Source organism: Podarcis tiliguerta (genome assembly GCF_965153285.1).
Source record: "Podarcis tiliguerta genome assembly, chromosome: 10".
NCBI classification, from domain to species: Eukaryota; Metazoa; Chordata; class Lepidosauria; order Squamata; family Lacertidae; genus Podarcis; species Podarcis tiliguerta.
This window is the reverse complement of record NC_139543.1, coordinates 8,305,443-8,325,212: the sequence shown is the minus strand read 5'-3', so window position 1 is coordinate 8,325,212 and position 19,770 is coordinate 8,305,443. Positions and strand designations below refer to the sequence as shown.

Here is a 19,770-nt window from a genome sequence, read left to right as displayed (position 1 = left end):
TATAGGATACATTACCAAGAGTTACCTTTATTATTTGGTTTGGTTTTTTAAAAAATTAAAGTGCTACATTAAGCTATATGCAGATCAAAGATGAATCATTAAGCAGGTTGTATTTTAGCCGTGGGATTTGTCTGACAGCTCGAGGAAAATGAATCTAATCCTCTTGTCTAATTGCTCAATGTTGCAAGTTGCTAGAAAGAATAAAATTGAGCAAGCTTGCAAACGGCAAAAAAATAAAAATAAAATAAAAATCCCTGAAGTGACATGTTCAGAAAATATTTATATAAGCAGCAGGGCGGCAACTGGGCCACAAGTCAGTGTCACCAACTCATTAGTCCTTTTCTTTGGGTGACACATCTGTTATTGTCCATATCATATACTGTATTTAATTTGAAGACCTGCGTGCTTAAGGTGCCAAAATATGCCATTATGCAGACTGAGAGGTATCCCTTATCAAAATAGGACCTGTGTATGCTCTCAGGACGTCGTCTGCATGAGGCATATTTTATTGCATTGCGGACAATATGACCAAGCTAGGGAACTATTGATTAAACCACTATTGGCAAATCGGCCGGGTCAATCTACTATACCAAATACCTTCTGGACAACAAGTCCAATGATATCACTTTGGCCGTGGCAAAGTTTCTTTCAGTTGTCATACAAATTAAAGATCAACATACCCATGACTAAACAAATAACGCTTCGGTCTCCCTTCCTGGGGGGTTGTCTGTATGAATCTGTATTTTATTCTGAATCCATGTTATGGGTTGTTGGACCACAGCAAAGATTATTATTAATATACCATTTTGAGTGGTAAACAATTGTTGTGTGAATTGGAGTTCTGTATTTGACACGTTAAAATGAATCCATAATACTATTTTTATGTCATATGAAGGCACATCATTGTGATTTAATTATAGACATAGGAGTGTATGGACTTGAAAAACTGTAAACATTGTGGATTGCCAAAGGTTGATTTTATGAGTTATCAAATAATTTTCACACAGTCAAGGGCTGTATTTTTTTAACTCCAGAAGGGTCACAAGGAAAAACTTTCGGGGAAGCACCATCAGGAGATAAACTGGTCAATTGTTTATTTAAACACACACACACACATACACACACACACACACATATATACATATATATTCAATCTAAAATTCCCTAACATTGTGGTGAGGCAATAGAATAATAATAATTTAACAATTTATTATGTGTACCTCGCCCATCTGGCCGGGCCTCCCCAGCCACTCTGGTCGGCTACAAGGCTTGTTCTGCAAGGCCTAAAAGCAGAGTGGCTCACATCTTTCAGAAGCCCCACCTTAAAGGTAGGAACTTCCACTTTCTGCATGGTCTCTTCTGTTCAGAACATCCAAGTCCCTTTAAATACCCCATAAACATCAGTGCTGGGTCTCTTGCAGAACAGTCTTAATCAGAAGCACAGCTCTTAATTTGGCCGTTGTACCATTTTCAGTTTAAATAAACCTCCAAATTTCAAAGTGATCTGTTGCTTCTTAAATTCTACAGCAGTGTCTTATGACAGATATTCTTAAGACCATAAAGTCATGTTTATTTATGTACCTTGTTTTCCGAAATCCTGCACTCTAAGCGGTTTGCAGCCGATACAACTATATCAGCAATATCATCACTCTTAACAAGTCCATTACAAAACTTGATTAATTGATCCAGACTTACAGGAAACAGTCAATATGTTCCAGTAATCAGTACAAACTAAAGTTTATTTTACTAGAAACAGTGCAAAAGCAACATTTCCATAAAATCTATTTTATTTAAATTCACTGTGACTCATTGGAGTTCAGCTCACATGAAAGAAGCCTTTGTTGATCTGCTCTAAGCACTGAGCTAGTGTAATATCATTGAAAGGAATGACCTGTGAGATTGAACGCCCCAGGTTAAAATATCACCTCAGCCGTTTTCTCCCTATCTCAGGCAGCCTGTCTCAACCTCTCAACTGTAATGTTGAATAATTGCATTAGCCTACTGTATGGGTTTCTCGAACTGTTAATGTGCATGAAATACCCTGAACACTTCAGAAATATGCCATGCAGTACTATTATTATGAATAATATGTGTAAATCTTGCTCTTTCCGCTTAGAAATGTAAGTCACTGGTGTGTGTTTTTTAAACTGTTCCTAATAATAATAATAATAATAAATTTTATTTATACCCCACCCTCCCCAGCCAAAGCCGGGCTCAGGGCGGCTAACAACAATAAAAACAATCCGACATTCTAAAAACTTTTCACCATAAAATCAATCAGAAACAAATTGATGGCAACCAGCAAGCAGGACCCTGTGCAGATTGCCAGAGGAGGGGGTCAGGCTGCGCCCTGACCAAAGGCCTGGTGGAACAGCTCTGTCTTACAGGCCCTGCGGAAAGATGTCAAGTCCCGCAGGGCCCTAGTCTCTTGTGACAGAGCGTTCCACCAGATTGGTGCCACAGCCGAGAAAGCTCTGGCTCTAGTTGAGGCCAGCCTAACCTCTCTGAGGCCTGGGACCTTCAGGATGTTTTTATTTGCAGACCGTAGGTTTCTCTGTGGGGCATACCAGGAGAGGCGGTCCCGCAGGTACGAGGGTCCTAGGCCGTGTAGGGCTTTAAAGGTTAAAACCAGCACCTTAAACCTGATCCTGTACTCCACCGGGAGCCAGTGCAGCTGATATAGTACTGGATGAATGTGATCTCGCAGTGACGACCCCATAAGGAGTCTCGCTGCGGCATTCTGCACCCGTTGGAGTTTCTGGGTCAGTCTCAAGGGCAGCCCCACGTAGAGCGAGTTACAATAATCCAGTCTGGAGGTGACCGTCGCGTGGATCACAGTGGCTAGGTCAGGGCGAGAGAGATAAGGAGCCAACTGCTTAGCTTGGCGGAGATGAAAAAAAGCCGCCTTTGTTATAGCTGTAATCTGCGCCTCCATAGAGAGGGAGGTATCGAAGATTACACCCAAACTCTTAACGGACGATGCTGGCACTAGTTGCACCCCCGCAAGAGATGGGAGTTGCCCCCTCAATCCCATATCGCCCCGTCCCAGCCAGAGGACCTCTGTCTTCGAAGGATTTAACTTCAACCGGCTCCCACGAAACCATCCAGCCACAGCTTCCAGGCATCTGGTCAGTGTGTCTGGGGCCGAGTCAGGATGGCCATCCATCAACAGATAGAGTTGGGTGTCATCAGCATACTGATGGCAGCCCAGCCCAAAACTCCGGACAAGCTGGGCGAGGGGGCGCATAAAGATGTTAAAAAGCATCGGAGAGAGAATCGCACCCTGAGGCACTCCACACACCAGGGAGTGGCGCGATGACAATTCCCCCCCAAGCGCCACCCTCTGTCCCCGACCAGAGAGAAACGAGCGCAGCCATTGAAGGACTGTGCCCTGGATCCCCACGTCGGCAAGGCGGTGGTCCAGGAGTTCGTGATCGACCATGTCGAAGGCTGCTGACAGGTCTAGAAGAATCAGCAGCCCCGACCCGCCTCGATCCAGCTGCCTGCGGAGATCATCTGTTAGGGCGACCAGAGCCGTCTCGGTCCCATGACCCGCGCGGAAGCCGGACTGGAATGGATCGAGAGCCGATGTCTCATCCAGAAACCTACCAAGCTGTTCAGCAACCGCTCTCTCAATCACCTTACCCAGGAATGGAAGATTCGAAACCGGGCGGTAATTGGATAGATCTAAAGGATCTAATGATGTTTTCTTTAAGAGCGGGCGCACCACTGCCTCCTTCAGTTCCCCTGGGAATGTCCCGGTGCCAAGGGACAAATTGATGATATCACCCAGGGGGGCCCGCACCTCGTCTGGACACGCTCTAATCAGCCAAGACGGGCACGGGTCAAGAGGACAGGTGGTGGGCTTTCCAGCTCGGAGGAGTCTGTCCACATCGGCTGGGGATATCCGGTCAAAGTGGTCCAATACTGGACCCGAGGACAGTCGAGGGGCCTCCAGTTCCCTTATTGTGTCCAAATTGGCAGGGAGGTCATGGCGGAGCAACAGGACCTTCTCCGCAAAAAAGCTCGCAAATGCCTCACAGCTGTGTGTCGAATTGTTATTTAAATTTGGCTGTCCTTCAAGGGACGTTAAGGACCTAATTATACTAAATAATTGCGCCGGGCGAGAGCTAGCGGATGCAATGGAGGCCGAGAAGTAGGACCTCTTAGCGGCCTTCACTGCCATCTCATAGGTTTTCATAAAAACCCTATAAGATGTTCTTGAGGCTCCGTCACGGGCACCCCGCCATACTCGCTCTAGCCGTCTGAGGTCCCGCTTCATTTTCCGAAGCTCCTCGGTAAACCAGGGAGCCCGGTTTCTGCGGGGTCGCAGAGGGCGCTTAGGTGCGATCTCATCGATGGCTGCTAGGAGCTGGGTATTCCAGCCCTCAACAAGCTCAGTCAATGAGTCGCCAGGGGGAGCAAGGTCCCGCAAGGCCTGACGGAATCTATCAGGGTCCATCAGCCTCTGCGGGCGAGCCCAAATCGGCTCGCTACCTAAGCAGGGTGGGGGTGGAACGTCAATCCTGGCTTTCAGAGCGCAGTGATCAGACCATGGCACCTTCATTGAGGGAAACATGATCACATCTATACCGACACCAAAGATCAAATCCAGCGTGTGGCCTGCTTGATGTGTGGGGCCCGAAACAAACTGGGAGAGCCCTAGTGTCGCCATGGAAGACACCAGGTCCAGAGCCTGTGAGGAGGGAGCGGCATCAGCATGGATGTTGAAGTCCCCCAATACCAATAGGTTAGGGAACTCCAAGGCCCAGCCAGCCACAGCCTCCAGCAGGCCTGACAGGGTGGCTGCTGGTGCGCTAGGTGGCCGGTACACCAGCCAGACAGCCAAGCTCACCTCGGAGCCCCACACTAGGCCAACACATTCAATGCCGGGGATCGATGGCGATGGTAGAGCCCTGAAAGAACAATCTTCCCGCATTAATAGTGCCACCCCTCCCCCCCGGCCCACAGTCCGCGACTGGTGGAGGACGGAGAAACCTGGGGGCGCCATCTCTCGTAGGGTAACAGTATCCCCTTCGCGCACCCAGGTCTCCGTCACACAAGCCAGGTCAACCCCCTGCGAGATAAAGAAATCTCGCAGGGTGGCGGTTTTGTTGCCTATAGACCTGGCATTGCACAACACCAGTGACGGAGGTGAGTTATCCTTGCTCACCCTACCCTCGTTCCTCGGGATGGGGCGCAGATTGGAAGGGGTACGAGCATATCCATATCTCGATCCCCTTCGCCTATAACATCTGCCCCCACCGCCATACCTCCCTCGCCCCACCACGGTAGCAATCCCAAGCCTCATACCAACCTCCATTTACAAGTAGAAAGCAAGCAAAAAACAAAAACAAAAAACAAAACAAAGCAAAACAAAACAAAACAAAACAAAACAAAACAACAAAACAACAAAACAACAAAACAATTGTACCAAACAACACCAGGCCCCACCCCACTCAATAACCAACCCCAAATCAAAATAAAACGGAACAAAATAAACATACATCAATAAAAACCACCGTACATGGTGGAGCAACAAAGTAAAAAGTAAAAACCCCTTTAAAATACTTTAAAATAAATAAAAACATTTTTAACATTTGCTGCAGCAGCACCAGTGTCTTTAGAACTATAGCAGAGGGGAGTCTGGGCCCCGCCCCCTGGGCCAGATGGAATCAGCCTAAGGGGGGAGCGGCCTTCCCAACTCACAGTGCAGCAGCAGCAATGTCCCTGTGCCTCCCGAGGCCTCTTAAGCTCTGGCGATGGTGAGTCGGTCTGGGCCCCGCCCCCTGGGCCAGGTGGAATCAGCGTAAGGGGGGAGCGGCCTTCCCAACTCACAGTGCAGCAGCAGCAATGTCCCTGTGCCTCCTGAGGCCTCTTAAGCTCTGGCGATGGTGAGTCGGTCTGGGCCCCGCCCCCTGGGCCAGATGGAATCAGCCTAAGGGGGGAGCGGCCTTCCCAACTCACAGTGCAGCAGCAGCAGCGATGTCCCTGTGCCTCCTGAGGCCTCTTAAGCTCTGGCGATGGTGAGTCGGTCTGGGCCCCGCCCCCTGGGCCAGGTGGAATCAGCCTAAGGGGGGAGCGGCCTTCCCAACTCACAGTGCAGCAGCAGCAATGTCCCTGTGCCTCCTGAGGCCTCTTAAGCTGTGGCGATGGTGAGTCGGTCTGGGCCCCGCCCCCTGGGCCAGATGGAATCAGCCTAAGGGGGGAGCGGCCTTCCCAACTCACAGTGCAGCAGCAGCCTACTCTTTTAAAATTTGAATTGATTCATGCCAGTGTAAACCATTCTCTTTAGACCCTTAGAACCAGAACCATGAAACCTTGAAAGGTTCACGATCAAGATTTACAATTCCCCGAAATGTGAGAATACAGATGGGTAGACACAAAACTCTCCGAGGGTGCCTATGAAATTGAGTCTCTATTTGAAGATTTTGCTTGGCTTAATTAACGACACGGGGCTCTTACTCTGCTGCGCACGTCTCAGACATTTAGCATCTGACACATTCAAGGATGTGTTTCTCTCCTATATCTATTGATCTAGCAGGGCCGGCCCACCAATGAATCGGGTGAGTTAGCTGCCTCGGGCAGCACCCAGGAAACGCAGCACTGAGGAGGAAGAGGAAGCCGCTGCCTCACTGCTGCTTTACACTGTGGGCAAATAGACTTGCTGTTCTGCTAGCCTGTTTATGAGAGCAGCAAGCCTATTGGAGAGCAGCAAACTATTGCTCCTCTGCTGCCCCCACTTTGTCCAAGGGCCACATTGACCCTGCAGCCGGGCAGCAGCTTCCTCCTCCTCCTCCTTTCTTGCCCGCTCATTCCCTTGCTCACTTTCCTTCTCTTTCACCGCCTTTTCCCTTGATTTTTGCTGCTCCTCCACTCGGCTTCGTATTTCAAATGTTCCTGGATTGCAGTTTATTTATTGTGCAGATGCTCCACCTTTTAACCCCAGAAACTCAAGTTGATGCACACGGGTTCAACCACTCATCATTTAATTCCCCACAACAATCCTGTGAGGTGGATTTTGTTGGGATACTGCCAGGGAGACAAAATCCATCTTGACCTCCACGTCGTCTCTGGACGTCCATTGATCTCCCGTAGACACGCAGTATCAGCAATTAGCGACAGGAGCTCCAGAAATAGCTTCCCACATTCCAGAGCTCTTGCACACTCTATCAGCAGATATGCACAGCGAAAGATGCAGTCAGGAGACCATTATATAGAAGTTTATTCAGCGTTGGTCAGAACAAAGAAAAACATGACTGCCTGCTTGAGAGTTTCCAGCAGAGAGAGAGAGAAACGAAAGCAAAGACACAACAGAAACATCCTGTGAGACAGGAAATGCGCAGGCTGTGACACAAACATCCTGCTCCCTTTTAAGGTGGAACGGAAATATCCTAACAGATTTAAGCTGAGAGAAATACTGGCCGAGGTCTTTCAATGAGCTTCTGACTGGGGATTTGAACTCGGGTCTTTCTGGCCCTAGCCCAGGGCAAGAGTTAACCCTGTGGAGGCCTCTAAGGCAGTCAAAATCTTGCAGGGTCAGGAGCCTAGCAAATTATCTTCTAATACATTTTTTATTTTACCAACCAACAAGATCAAGATGAAATCAATATTATTTTGATGTGTTGTCGCGGGGCCCCTGAAAGGCCCATAGATAGCTACTCTGCCTATTTGGCAGTCCAGCACTGCCCTAACCCATCATAATTTAAGTCCAAACTTACATTAACCAACAGTTTCATGAAAACCATTTATAAAATATTGAAATTTTACCTAGTTCCTGGTGGCCTAAGCCTCCTGCAAGCAGAGTTCATTTGAGTAGTAGTAGTAGTAGTAGTAGTAGTAATAATAATAATAATAATAATAATAATTTATTATTTATACCCCGCCCATCTGGCTGGGTTTCTTATATAGTTCCCTATTTCCCCTGCAAGCTGTTTCACCTCCCTCCCAAAAGCTGCTCCAGCATTTCTTTCTTCAACATTTGAGCAACTACTGGTGTTTTACTCAAAAAATGCAGAGCTGGAAACAGATGAAAAGAAAGCATTTGCCTTTGTCTGAAATCAGCTTGACTGCTACTGCAAACGATTTTGCCCGTTCCCTAGCCCAGGAATCCACAGCGCCTGGACCTCCTAACGCTTGCACTCCCCACGAAGTCTGTCTCTGCTTCTCAGACTCTTGTCATGAAGAGATTTAACGGTAGAAGATTACTGGAAGAGACGTTAATGAATTTCAGGGTACTGAAATTAGTATCTAGTCTAAGGAATGGTTCTGTTTTGATGCGTTGTCTGAGATGCTTAATGGCATTAAATGACTGGCAAATTTAGTGAACTTCCTTTTTTCTTCCTCCCTTTTAAAAACTTGAGCCCCGCCTAATTTTCATTGCAAAACTCATTGCAGCATTCAATTCAGACCGCAAAACAACATCAAAGTCTGCCTAAATCAGATTGAGGTTAGCGATGGTCCCTGAAAGGATAATGCTACTGGAAACTATAGAGCCCTATTTATGGATGAGTGGATTTTCTTCTTTTTTATCTGACAGAGGTCCCGAGGCTTCTAGCTCTTAACTGTGCTACGTGCCATCTGCATCACAGTATGCTCTGCTAAAATGTGTTTTCTGCTGAAGCAATGTGGAGAATAGAATGAATCAACATTCCTGAAGGTGAAATACCTCCGAGGGAGATATGTGCATGTCTATTTAGATGCTTTCTGCCAGAATTTAATTCCCACCTGAAGGAACGGGTTGGTGTTAGTAAGCCCCTGACAACCGTTTTGGAATGAGACATGGGGTTGCAGTATTGAGAGAGCAATATTTTTATTCACTTCAGGTACCTTTTCGTTTTGGAACATTATTTGACAACTGGAAAATTGCTGTGAAATAATATTAAATAATGCTTTTATTTGCTAAAGCTTAATTTGGGATTTTCCCTGATGTTTCAATGTTGCTACGTTGGGTTTTTTTACTGGTGACCTATTAGGAGGTTGGGACAATGAGTGTATCTGTCGCCCATGGTGGGGAATGCTTGAGTCTATTTTTTAATTGTACCAGCCTGGCTGTTTCTCAACTTAACGTTTCCTGGTTGACTGGGCAAGTTCCCTGTGGCATATATAATTGGGTGGCCTCACGCCCTTGATAGATTGTAGATGCTATTTTTCTTCCTGCTGGCAATATTATGCAGAGATAGTTCTGCCTGAAGTGTGGCATCGTTCTGCATTCTTCCTGTTCCTGCGTAACATCGGCGAAATAAAGTCCCCTGGCTCTTGGGTGTGTCCCTGTGAGGCTTTCAAAGTGCTGCTGGTCCCGAATCTGCTGGGAGAACCTGTCATTTGCTTTCATTGTTCAGATAATGATTTCATGCGCCTGTACAGCTCGTGAGACTAATCCCATGTTAAGAAAATGTGCGGCAAGAAGCAACCCTAAAGGTTGAAATTCAGGAAGTTGTTTTCCATAGAAGTAAAAAACCCAAACAGTTTCAGGACACTTTTGTTGGGTTTGTACTGAGATTGTGCTGACAAACTCCCCAATGGTGTTCACAGAAAGGGGGAGGATGTTGGTTTCTGTGTGTTGCCACTATGCAGGCCTTGGAGTCACAACTCTGTTTACATTCCAGAGATTCCATACTGTTAGAAGTCTCACGGAAGACAGGAGACGGGTGTGACGTGACTGGTTTCCTGTTCCTTTGTTTTCCAGTTGCTCTCTGCTTTCACAGAGAGAGCATGTATATTTCTTTTCTGTCTGCGTAGTTAGCAATAAAAGTCTTAGCATGTAGCTCAAACTTCTTGTCTCTTCCCTGGGTTGGATACTCTGCGTGATGGGAACGTGCCTGGAGCCTTATCAAAGGCTCAGGTCGTTAATCACGGTCGAGCAGAGATTCCGACAACTTTTTCTGTGCTTGGAATTAAGATGGTGTTCAATGCAGCCTGATTTTCCCATTCCATTTTAAGGGGAAGAATTGTATTTATTTGGATTAGTGTACTTAAAAGGAAATAGTTTGCATGACTTGTATGCTTTACTTGCAGCTGTCGACGCAAGGAGAAGCCAGCCAGGTGATTGGGCCGTTAACAGAAGGTCAAAGGAGGAACGTGGCCGTAGTGAATTCATTGTACAGGTTACACCAGTCGGTTCTTAAAGTAAGTGGCATGGATACTTTAAACATAATCATTGTTAAGTTGTGGTTTTCATTCTTCACCACAAATCCTGAATTGAATTGGAGAGAATGTTGTAGACACTTCTGAAATGGTCTCCGTGAATAATGGGCTAGAACCCAGTTTCCCACCCACCAATTTCTCTCTCATAGATTTGATATGTCTTCTGCCTTCTTCAGTGTTTCTTTGCTTATTAGTGCTTTACTCCTAAAGATGCTGTCTTTTGAGTTTTCTGTTAATTTGGGAGACTGTAATGGAGTTCAGGATAATACTGTATATATCCTTGAATTCACTTGCCTAAATTATGAACTGTTGCAGAACATTACAAAAGAACCCCTTTGGGCTTTGTATGAGAAGTGATACGAGCTCGGATCCAAGCCGTGGTATTTGGGATTCCTTTAAGCTCCTTTAAACAATAGTCCCCCATGCCATGTCACAAATTTCATTGGAAAGTCCCCTCCGTTTTGAGACTGCTTTGGCTGCCCTATGGCACCTTTGCCCAACCTGATGTGTTCCAGCTGTTGTGGTCCTAGGCAGTCTGGCCACGATCAAGGATGATGGGAGATGTAGTCTACAACATCTGGATGGCACTGGGTTGGGAAAAGTTGTCGTATGGAATTGCCGCACGGTTTTGAAAAGCATGAACTCAAAGCCCCCCTCGAAACCACAGAACTAGCTGGGTTTCTTTTCAGGTGTCAGCCATAGCATTTAGATTAGTGTTTACATTAGAAGCCATATCTTAAAACCATAAGAAACAAAAACAAATATTTTAAAATCACTGATTTCTATATCCTATATTCACATTGCAGATTGTAAATCATTCTCATGAGTTTAGTGTTACCCACTTTTGAATGCTTGTATTAGTTTTACATACACACACACACACACATCTTGAAATGAAATTTGGGGGGGGGGGAGAAACTGCTAGGACCTTACTTGAATGTGAACGCTGAACAAGTTAGAAATAGTTATGGAGGAACAGATGGGTTTTTGTGTCACAAGATGTTGGCTCCATAGCTTTTTTTAAAATGCTGTCAGCCAGGGGGAAAGATATGGAAGCATTTAGGAGGTGAATTTTGTTCAGTTATGTATTTAAAAATCATGGAGGTCCAAGAGGAACGGTGTGATTAGTGACATTTTGTGGCATTTTATGTATATCATGCAGTTAGTTATCCATGCACAAGTCAGTGTGTGGCTTTCATGGTTGCCAGAGGTGATAGAGATTGCAGGGTCCCATTGTGATGGGAGATTCCTGCTTCCTGGCTTAGCCTCTGGAGATCCATAATCAAATAAACAGGATATTTATTTCACACGCTCTGACGCTTGATCCCTGATCTAGAGGGAGGAGGCCTGAGACCAACATTTGTTGGTACCCAGAGCATGGCCAAGGAGGGGCCAAGGATGTGCAGCAGTAACAGAGACACTGTGGTTCAGCTCCGAGGGCCTTCTGGCGGTTCCCTCACTGCGAGAAGCCAAGTTACAGGGAACCAGGCAGAGGGCCTTCTCGGTAGTGGCACCCGCCCTGTGGAACGCCCTCCCACCAGATATCAAAGAGAACAACAACTACCAGACTTTTAGAAGACATCTGAAGGCAGCCCTGTTTAGGGAAGCTTTTAATGTTTGATGTATCACAGTATTTTAATATTCTTTTGGAAGCTGCCCAGAGTGGCTGGGGAAACCCAGCCAGATGGGCGGGGTATAAATAATAAATTATTATTATTATTATTATTATTATTATTATTATTATTATTATTATTATTATTATTATTATTGGCTTCACCAGGGTCTCAGTATATGATTGAGCATCTCTGCATCTCTTTTTAGGTCATATCCTGCCAAAGTGCATTTCCAGCCTCTTCAGAGGAAACTATTAGCACAGCCTTGAAGGTAGGTGAATATTAAAAAGTCACGAATATTACATAGATTTGAAACCTGCTGCCCCCCCCCCTCTACTTTAAACTAAGCCACATTTATTTGCTTGCAACATTTGTGGTTGTGTCCTTCAGGAAAACCTATCCATTCATGTGTGTTCTTGAGATAATTTGCTGTCTGTGTTAGGTGAGGATGAATTAGCTAAGTGCTCAACGTTTAGCAGAGGCTCTTAGGCAGCGCTTGAATGATAGCAAGGCAGAGGAAAACTGCCTACCTTTTCACCATTAAAAGTGATGATTCTTCCTTCTTGGTGCTTTCATTTTTCACATTTAACTTCTCCCTGGAGACAGCTTTCCATTTGCTTTCATCCATGGTCTTCCCAATCCACTGCTTTTCAATGTGTGAATGATGTAGGTTGAAAGAAAAACATTCACCGCCTCCTTTGAAGGATGGGGCCTAGAGCTCATTATGTTGATCTTTAATTACATATTAAGATAATAGTGGAATATATTGGCCTGCTCTTCTTTCCAGGAAAAGCCCCTAGTTTCAAACAATATTGTCAGCATAATTTAAAAACTACCACAAGAGGAAGTGTACATATTTGAATGGTGGAACTGGTCAGATACTGGTCAGATACTTCAGTTTGTAGAAAGCTCTTGAAACGGTTGTGACATCATGTTATACTTCCCTGAAGAATTTGTCCTGTTATAAGTGCCTCTTTTATTGTTGGCCCTTGTTCAGCCACTGCTCCACATAAGGAGTTGGGAAGATTTCGAGTTAAGTTGCACAATACGTTTAACTTTTCATGTATATATAGGTTCAAAATATACCGCACAACACATCTATATAGATATATCTGTATGAATGCACAAACTATGTCATGGCACAAAACAGCACTGTTCAAAATTAACTTGACAAAGTTTTTATAATTTACCCGTATTTTTCGCTCTATAAGACGCACCAGACCATAAGACGCACCTAGTTTTTGGAGGAGGAAAACAAGAAGAAAAAAATACTGAATCTCAGAAGCCAGAACAACAAGAGGGATCACTGCGCAGCGAAAGCAGCAATCCCTCTTGCTCTTCTGGCTTCTGGGATAGCTGCGCAGCCAGCATTCGCTCCATAAGATGCACACACATTTCCCCTTACTTTTTAGGAGGGAAAAAGTGAGTCTTATAGAGCAAAAAATACGGTATTTATCTCTTGGTATTCATGGACAGCATATTGACGCCTTGTGTGGTTTTTTTACTCATTCTTTTTCCTCCTTGGTTATCCTTCTTGTAGACAGTCTATGATTTGATGGGAAATGCTGTGCAACCTTTGCTGAACTCAGTTGGAGACTCAATAGAGGCTATTATCATCACTATGCACCAGGAGGACTTTTCTGGGTAATGGAGTCACTACCTCAATGTTGTTTCAGACATGTGGATGATACGGACACCATATCAAAAACCCCGGAGATTTATTACCTTGCGGCAAAAGTCCTTGCCTCAGCAGCTAGACTGTGCTGTTAGTGGGGGAAGCAGCAGGACTTCTGGCTGCTGAAATTATTTGTCTGCCTGGAAAGTAAATATAGACAACACTTTTTTAAATGAAATGTGAGAAGAGGATTTTCCAGTGAGGATTTTTTTAAAAAGCCACTTGTTTTTATTATTTAGTTTTTAACATTTGAAGTTACAGTAGAGTGTGAGAATTGACTGGATGCACAAAATTATTTTCAAGAAATAAATGCTGGTTGATCTCTGTTTACATAGAAGCAGGTTTTCAGTTGTCTCTCCCTTCACTGGGTCTTTCAAGCCTGAAAGGTTTTCTTCTATATTATCATGATTCTCAGCTGGGAAGGAGTTCCCTAGTATTAATAGGGAGCAGGGATTCCGCTTACTTTTCTTTTTGTATCACATATATTTGGGCGTGTTGGGGGAACCTGGGCCTTCTCTGAAGGTGTGCAAGACTGGATTAACTGTTAAGTAAAATAAGCACGTGGTTAGGGCATCGGGGACAGCACAGATAATGTCCATTGCCAGACTTTTAGCATTAATTTTAGCATTAATGGTTTTAGCATTTTAGAATTAATGGTCACAAATTGCTTAACTGAGCATTCATTTTCTGACTTGAAGTATATTAAAAAATCCCAACAGAACAACTATGCAACTAGCCAGGCTGGATGCCCTGTCTCTGCTAATTATAAAAGCAGATATGCTGCATAAGATTTGTTTTGAGGATCTGATCAAAGACTTTTTAGTTAGGCAAAATAGGAGAACATTTTCCAAATATAAATGAAGTGGAAGTATACAGAAATCAACATTTTCCATCTTCCTGTAGGTTTCATTTCATTTCGAGAGAGAAAAAATTCATTTTACGGTTTATTATTGTTTACATTTTGAGCTAGATATATATGGGGCACCAAAAAATTTTAAGTGCTAAGGACCTCTAAAGGTCTTAATCCATATCTGGATTAAGAGGCGAACATCACTTTGCTCAGGTTAATAGTTGAGTTGGCGTAAGAGAACTCCACTGCAGGCATTCAAGTCTTCTGTTGAATGAGCCAAGCAGTCTTACTCAGGCTTCCATCCTTGAGTTCTTAGCCCATTCCCGCCCCGCCCCCTACCAAAAAATGTTAGCATCTTTGCCCTGCATCTTGCCTTGGTGGGATTGTGTGGAGAAGTACTCAGAAGTACAATGAATCCTAGTTTTGAGAGAAGTTTGTGAAGTTTTCTGTCCCAGCTCCATTCTGCTTCATCTGTACAGTCGTACCTTGGATCCTGAACGCCTTGGTATTCGGACATTTTGGCTCCTGAACGCCGCAAACTCAGAAGTGAGTGTTCCAGTTTGCGAACGTTCTTTGGAACCTGCTGGGGCTTCCGCGGCTTCCGATTGGCTGCAGGAGCTTCCTGCGGCCAATCAGAAGCCACGCTTTGGTTTCCGAACATTTTGGAAGTCAAATGGACTTCCGGAACGAATTCCGTTTGACTTCCAAGGTACGACTGTAATTGCTTATCCTCCTCTATGAAGGAATTCAGTGGAGAGAACATGGACTTCTGAAAAACGTTTTTGGTTTATTATACATGACTGGAACTTACGTAGGCCCTCAGCCCTTTCTAAAGTGGGGCCACTTTGAACAGAATTGGGGGGAAGGTCAATTGCTTGGACCAGAAGACTTCTAATGTGACCTGTTGACTCACTTTACTGACTAAATCCTCTGAGATATGGATGCTTGAAGTCTGGTCCCTGCTGTTGCCTTTTTACTACTACACCTTGTATCCTGGAGGACTGGTTCTGCCCAGATTGCAGGCATCTGTGCATATAATCTCTGAGCAATTTAAGTCAAGAGCAGACTTAGTGAGGGTTTGGAGGCAGGCTGGACTTTTAACACCACAATATGTATGATGTGGTCTATTATTAGAGAATTATACCAACAGCTGTGCCATTTAAATTTAGAGCTTTTCAAGCTTCCGGCTGATGAAAATGCTCCAGACTTGGAGGGGGGAAGAGGAGGAGAAAGCAGCGGTAGAACGGTTCACATTTTCCTTGCAAAACTGCAGTTAACGTGAGGAAAAGGTGCTTCAGACACAGCTTATTCCTGTATAAATATGATGGTGTGATGCATGCAGCCATTGTAGTTGTCCTTCACAGGACAAAGGTGAAGCAGAGCAGTGACGTGGTTAAAGTTGATGCAAACATGAAATTAACATTCGTTATCCTCTTTGTTTCTTCTGATAGGTCGCTGCCCACTTCAGAAAAGCCCGATTTCCCTTGTTCTCTGTACATGAAAGAACTACAGGGCTTCATCGCGAGAGTCATGAATGACTACTTCAGACACTTTGAATGCTACGACTTTGTCTATGAGAGCACAGAGGCCATTGCCCAGAGAGCAACTGAGCTTTTTATTCGCAATGCCAGCCTACTAAGGCCTCTCGGCGAAGGCGGAAAAATGCGGCTTGCTGCTGATTTTGCACAGGTAGACAGATGAAAGGGAGAGTGTTGATTTTATTTCCTCATATACACCGGACTACACATTAGAATTAGAAATGCTGTGCCCCGAGACATACAAACACATGCTGCTTCAGTGTTCCACAAGCTCTTCTCCACCTAAAAATATTTATATTCTGCATACATGACAACACGTTTGTACACGTTTCCGAGCACAATTCAAAGTGTTGGTGCTGACCTTTAAAGCCCTAAACGGCCTCGGTCCAGTATATCTGAAGGAGCGTCTCCACCTCCATCGTTCTGCCCAGACACTGAGGTCCATCTCCGAGGGCCTTCTGGTGGTTCCCTCACTGCGAGAGGCCAAGTTACAGGGAACCAGGCAGAGGGCCTTCTCGGTAGTGGCGCCCGCCCTGTGGAACGCCCTCCCATCAGATGTCAAAGCGATAAACAACTACCTGACATTCAGAAGACATCTGAAGGCAGCCCTGTTCAGGGAAGTTTTTAATATATGACATTTTAGTGTATTTTTCCTCCTTGTTGGAAGCCGCCCAGAGTGGCTGGGGAAACCCAGCCAGATGGGCGGGGTACAAATAATAAATTATTATTTGTCCGATTATAATGACTGTGATAAATTAGGATTAGTTAGATTTGGCTGGATGTTTTCCAGCTGCCAAAATTAGAGTTTGAGAGCAGAAACCTTGAGGCTGTGGCAGTATACTGCTGAAAAGAAACCTTAGTCTGCATTATGGCAGTTACATAGTTTAGAGGGACTGTGGAGAACAACTGAGAGCCAGATTCTAAAATAAAAATAAAAAATGGTGGCAAGCTTCTTGCATAGAAAGATTAAAAATGGCATTTGTAGGTGCTGGAACTGAGCTCCGGCTGAAAAAAAAGCCCAAGTTGTAACCATAAAATGAGCTTTTCCATTATCTTTCCAAAAACATATTTATTATGTTAGCTCGCTAGCAATCTCTGTGCTCTTGTTCTTTGGGAGGGAAGTTTTAAGTAAACCTGTGAATCTCTAATTTCTAATTCTCCCCCTGCCCATCTCCTACTTGCAGTTTTTCTTACTTTGTTTTGGTTTATTCCTTCTATTTCTCAATAGCCCTCCCATTTCATGCCAGTTTCAAGAAAGGTAGCTGGGACTTAGTATTTGGACATCCTTAAAAATAACCAAAAACATGATTAAAGCCACGTCTTTGACCCTGGGCGACTCATTCGCGAGAGATAATGAAATTCCTAAAGTAAGCTAGAGCCCTGATTTTGATACACAACATAGTCCCAAGGCACACCAGTTATTGGAAAATATATATATAAATGTACATTCTGTTTTACATTTGTCCTTGAAACAGGGGACTTAAAATGTAGGGCCAGATAACAATGTACTTTTTTAAATTTTATGTATACATACATTTGTATTCCACTTGGGATTCTCAGAGAGATTAATACTTAAGAGCGTTCAGTCAGCCATACTGAAAATAATAAGCCACCAAAACATTAGTGACCAAGATAACAAACCACGGAAAACCATTAGTTAATAAGAAAATACACACACGCACACAGAGGTGTCATATTGAAATGCCTGAACAAATTAATAGGTATTTTGGTGCTAAAAAAGATAAAGTTGTGTCTGTTCTGAGAACACATAATGCAGCTACTTCTCTGAAGCTAAGGAAGTCTAGTCAGTTCATTGATGGGAGCCTCATGGTCACTAGCTCAAGTTCCATCACGGAAGAAAGGCAGGGTGTATATGTACTAAATCACTTTGGTGCCAGGCATCCCTTGCTGGGATGACGTACAGGAAACAGGGCGCCCACACTGAAAAATGCACAAAACATGCTAAGTGTGGGGTAAGATCGGCTTGTTATGAACTTCCTTCTGTTTTTAAGTTTCTTTTTCCAAATATTTGCTTTTGGAATTTGAAGGTCTACAGACTATTAGTAACACTGAACTTAAATAAGAAAAGTGTGAAAGGGAGATATTTGTAAGTCTCACCTTAGAAATGGTGGATATTTTGGTATATCCAAAAATGTTTGAAGTTACATCCAAGGCACCCTAATCACTGGGGAATTTGACTGTTTTTATATCTAGCAGTCAAAACATTGATGTCTGTAAAGATACGAACCTGATATGGGTAAAATGGGGGGAAATGGCTTGTGCTGAATGCCTGGCTCAATTTTCACAATTCCGTCTGGCCTGGAAAGAATTTGCTGGGGTCAGTAAGGTACTCTGAAATGACATTTCCCTGACATTTATACATATCATGAGACATCATCTGGGGATTGTTGTACATTCTGACCTCCTCATTATGAAGAGCTTTGTTGCTGTATAAGAAAGCCAAGTGCGCTAAGGTTACAGTAATTTGGAGTATTTTAGATTGCGAGTCATATTTTGCACTTTAAAAGCTGTAGCTCTGTATGATTAAGAGACTGAAATGTGAACATGATGAAGTCAGAACCGAGGAAGGAAACCCCACAATATTTTTTCAGTACTCTTTTTCAGTACTCTTCTTCAATACTCTTTTAAGACAAGAGTTGTGAGCTTAGTGTAGAGGGGGAAATGGACACGTGATAACAAGCAAAAATAGTAATCGCATCTCCATTAGTTAGAATAAAAAGATCCACTCTTCATTTGCCAAAGCACAAATGTTTAACCTAGGGGCTGTAAGAAATTATATTGTTCTTTTGGATAGAGTAAATTACAGATAAACCAAAGGGGTTGGTTGTACAGATATACTCTTCTTTCCAAAAGCCAGTGAAAAAACTCTTGTGTATGCAGAGGAGATGCTGGTTGTTTATATTACTGTTATTATTTAATCTGGCATAAATGAATAAGCTGTGGGCTTTTCTTTCTTGGTACCGTATTTTTCGCTCTATAACACGCACCCGACCATAACACGCACGTAGTTTTTAGAGGAGGAAAATCCGTAGGCATGCCACCCGTAGGCGTTCCCTCCATAACACGCACAGACATTTCCCCTTACTTTCTAGGAGGAAAAAAGTGAGTGTTCTGGTGCAAAAAATACGGGTATATTCTTAATTTGGCAGTAAAACGAGATTCATTCCTGGTGGTCCTAAAATAGCTAACGGTGGTTCTGTTTACATGGTAGCAGCAGTGACATTGGTTTTCTAATTCCATGGCTTCATCCCATGGTTGGAATGGGTCCATTCCACCTGATTGCATGCCCATGGCTGCAGGTTGTTGCCCGATTGTTGCCAGAAATTCTGCTGGTAAAAACTGGTTCTAGTTCATGAAATCTGCTGGCTGAAAATCCGCCTTCCCCAATTCCTGACTGGCTGGTTTGGCCCAGGGCTTTGAATATCTGACTGAAGTGCAATTCGTTTTCTCTGACAGATGGAGTTAGCAGTCGCCCCCCTCTGCAGACGGCTCTCTGATCTGGGAATATCCTACAGACTCCTAAGATCATTCAGGTATATTGCCTTCAAAATATTTTTCACAGCTGGCACCAGGTAATGAAGAATTTAAATTGTCGCCAATTTATTTGGGTTTTTAATTAAAACCTTCTGGCAGCACCATGTGAAAATTACCAACAAATTAGTGCTTTTTCCTTGAACATTTTATTCAGAGTGTAACTATAACTTGGGAGAATTTTGTCATGCAAATGTCAGCTAAATTGCACCTTTTTGCTTTTTGTTGTGGATCTCAGTTCTTATGCTGATGAGCTGCAGTTACACTCAGCCCCCTACCCTGATATTAGAGGATTTGAGATGCAGTGTTTTTGTTTAATTAAATAATAAGCTGCTGTTACTACAAACAATCGCTTACCAAATTCCATAATGATGATGAAGCAAAGCGGAAAAGAAC

The 19,770-nt window shown here is 44.0% G+C and overlaps 1 protein-coding gene across 5 annotated transcripts in view; it reads left to right on the top strand.

Moving 5' to 3' along the window:
- The window catches only part of COG5 (component of oligomeric golgi complex 5), a 174,559-nt gene that overhangs the window by 137,707 nt on the left and 17,082 nt on the right, over positions 1 to 19,770 (top strand). For all 5 annotated transcript variants that reach the window (XR_014502094.1, XM_083399587.1, XM_083399588.1 and 2 more), the window contains exons 15-19: positions 10,018 to 10,128; positions 11,968 to 12,030; positions 13,300 to 13,403; positions 15,736 to 15,973; positions 19,300 to 19,376. Coding sequence is in view for 4 of the 5 variants with exons in the window: in XM_083399587.1 (XP_083255713.1) it covers positions 10,018 to 10,128; positions 11,968 to 12,030; positions 13,300 to 13,403; positions 15,736 to 15,973; positions 19,300 to 19,376 (593 nt within the window). In the remaining variant the exon portion in view is untranslated. The remainder of the gene's footprint in view (positions 1 to 10,017; positions 10,129 to 11,967; positions 12,031 to 13,299; positions 13,404 to 15,735; positions 15,974 to 19,299; positions 19,377 to 19,770) is intronic.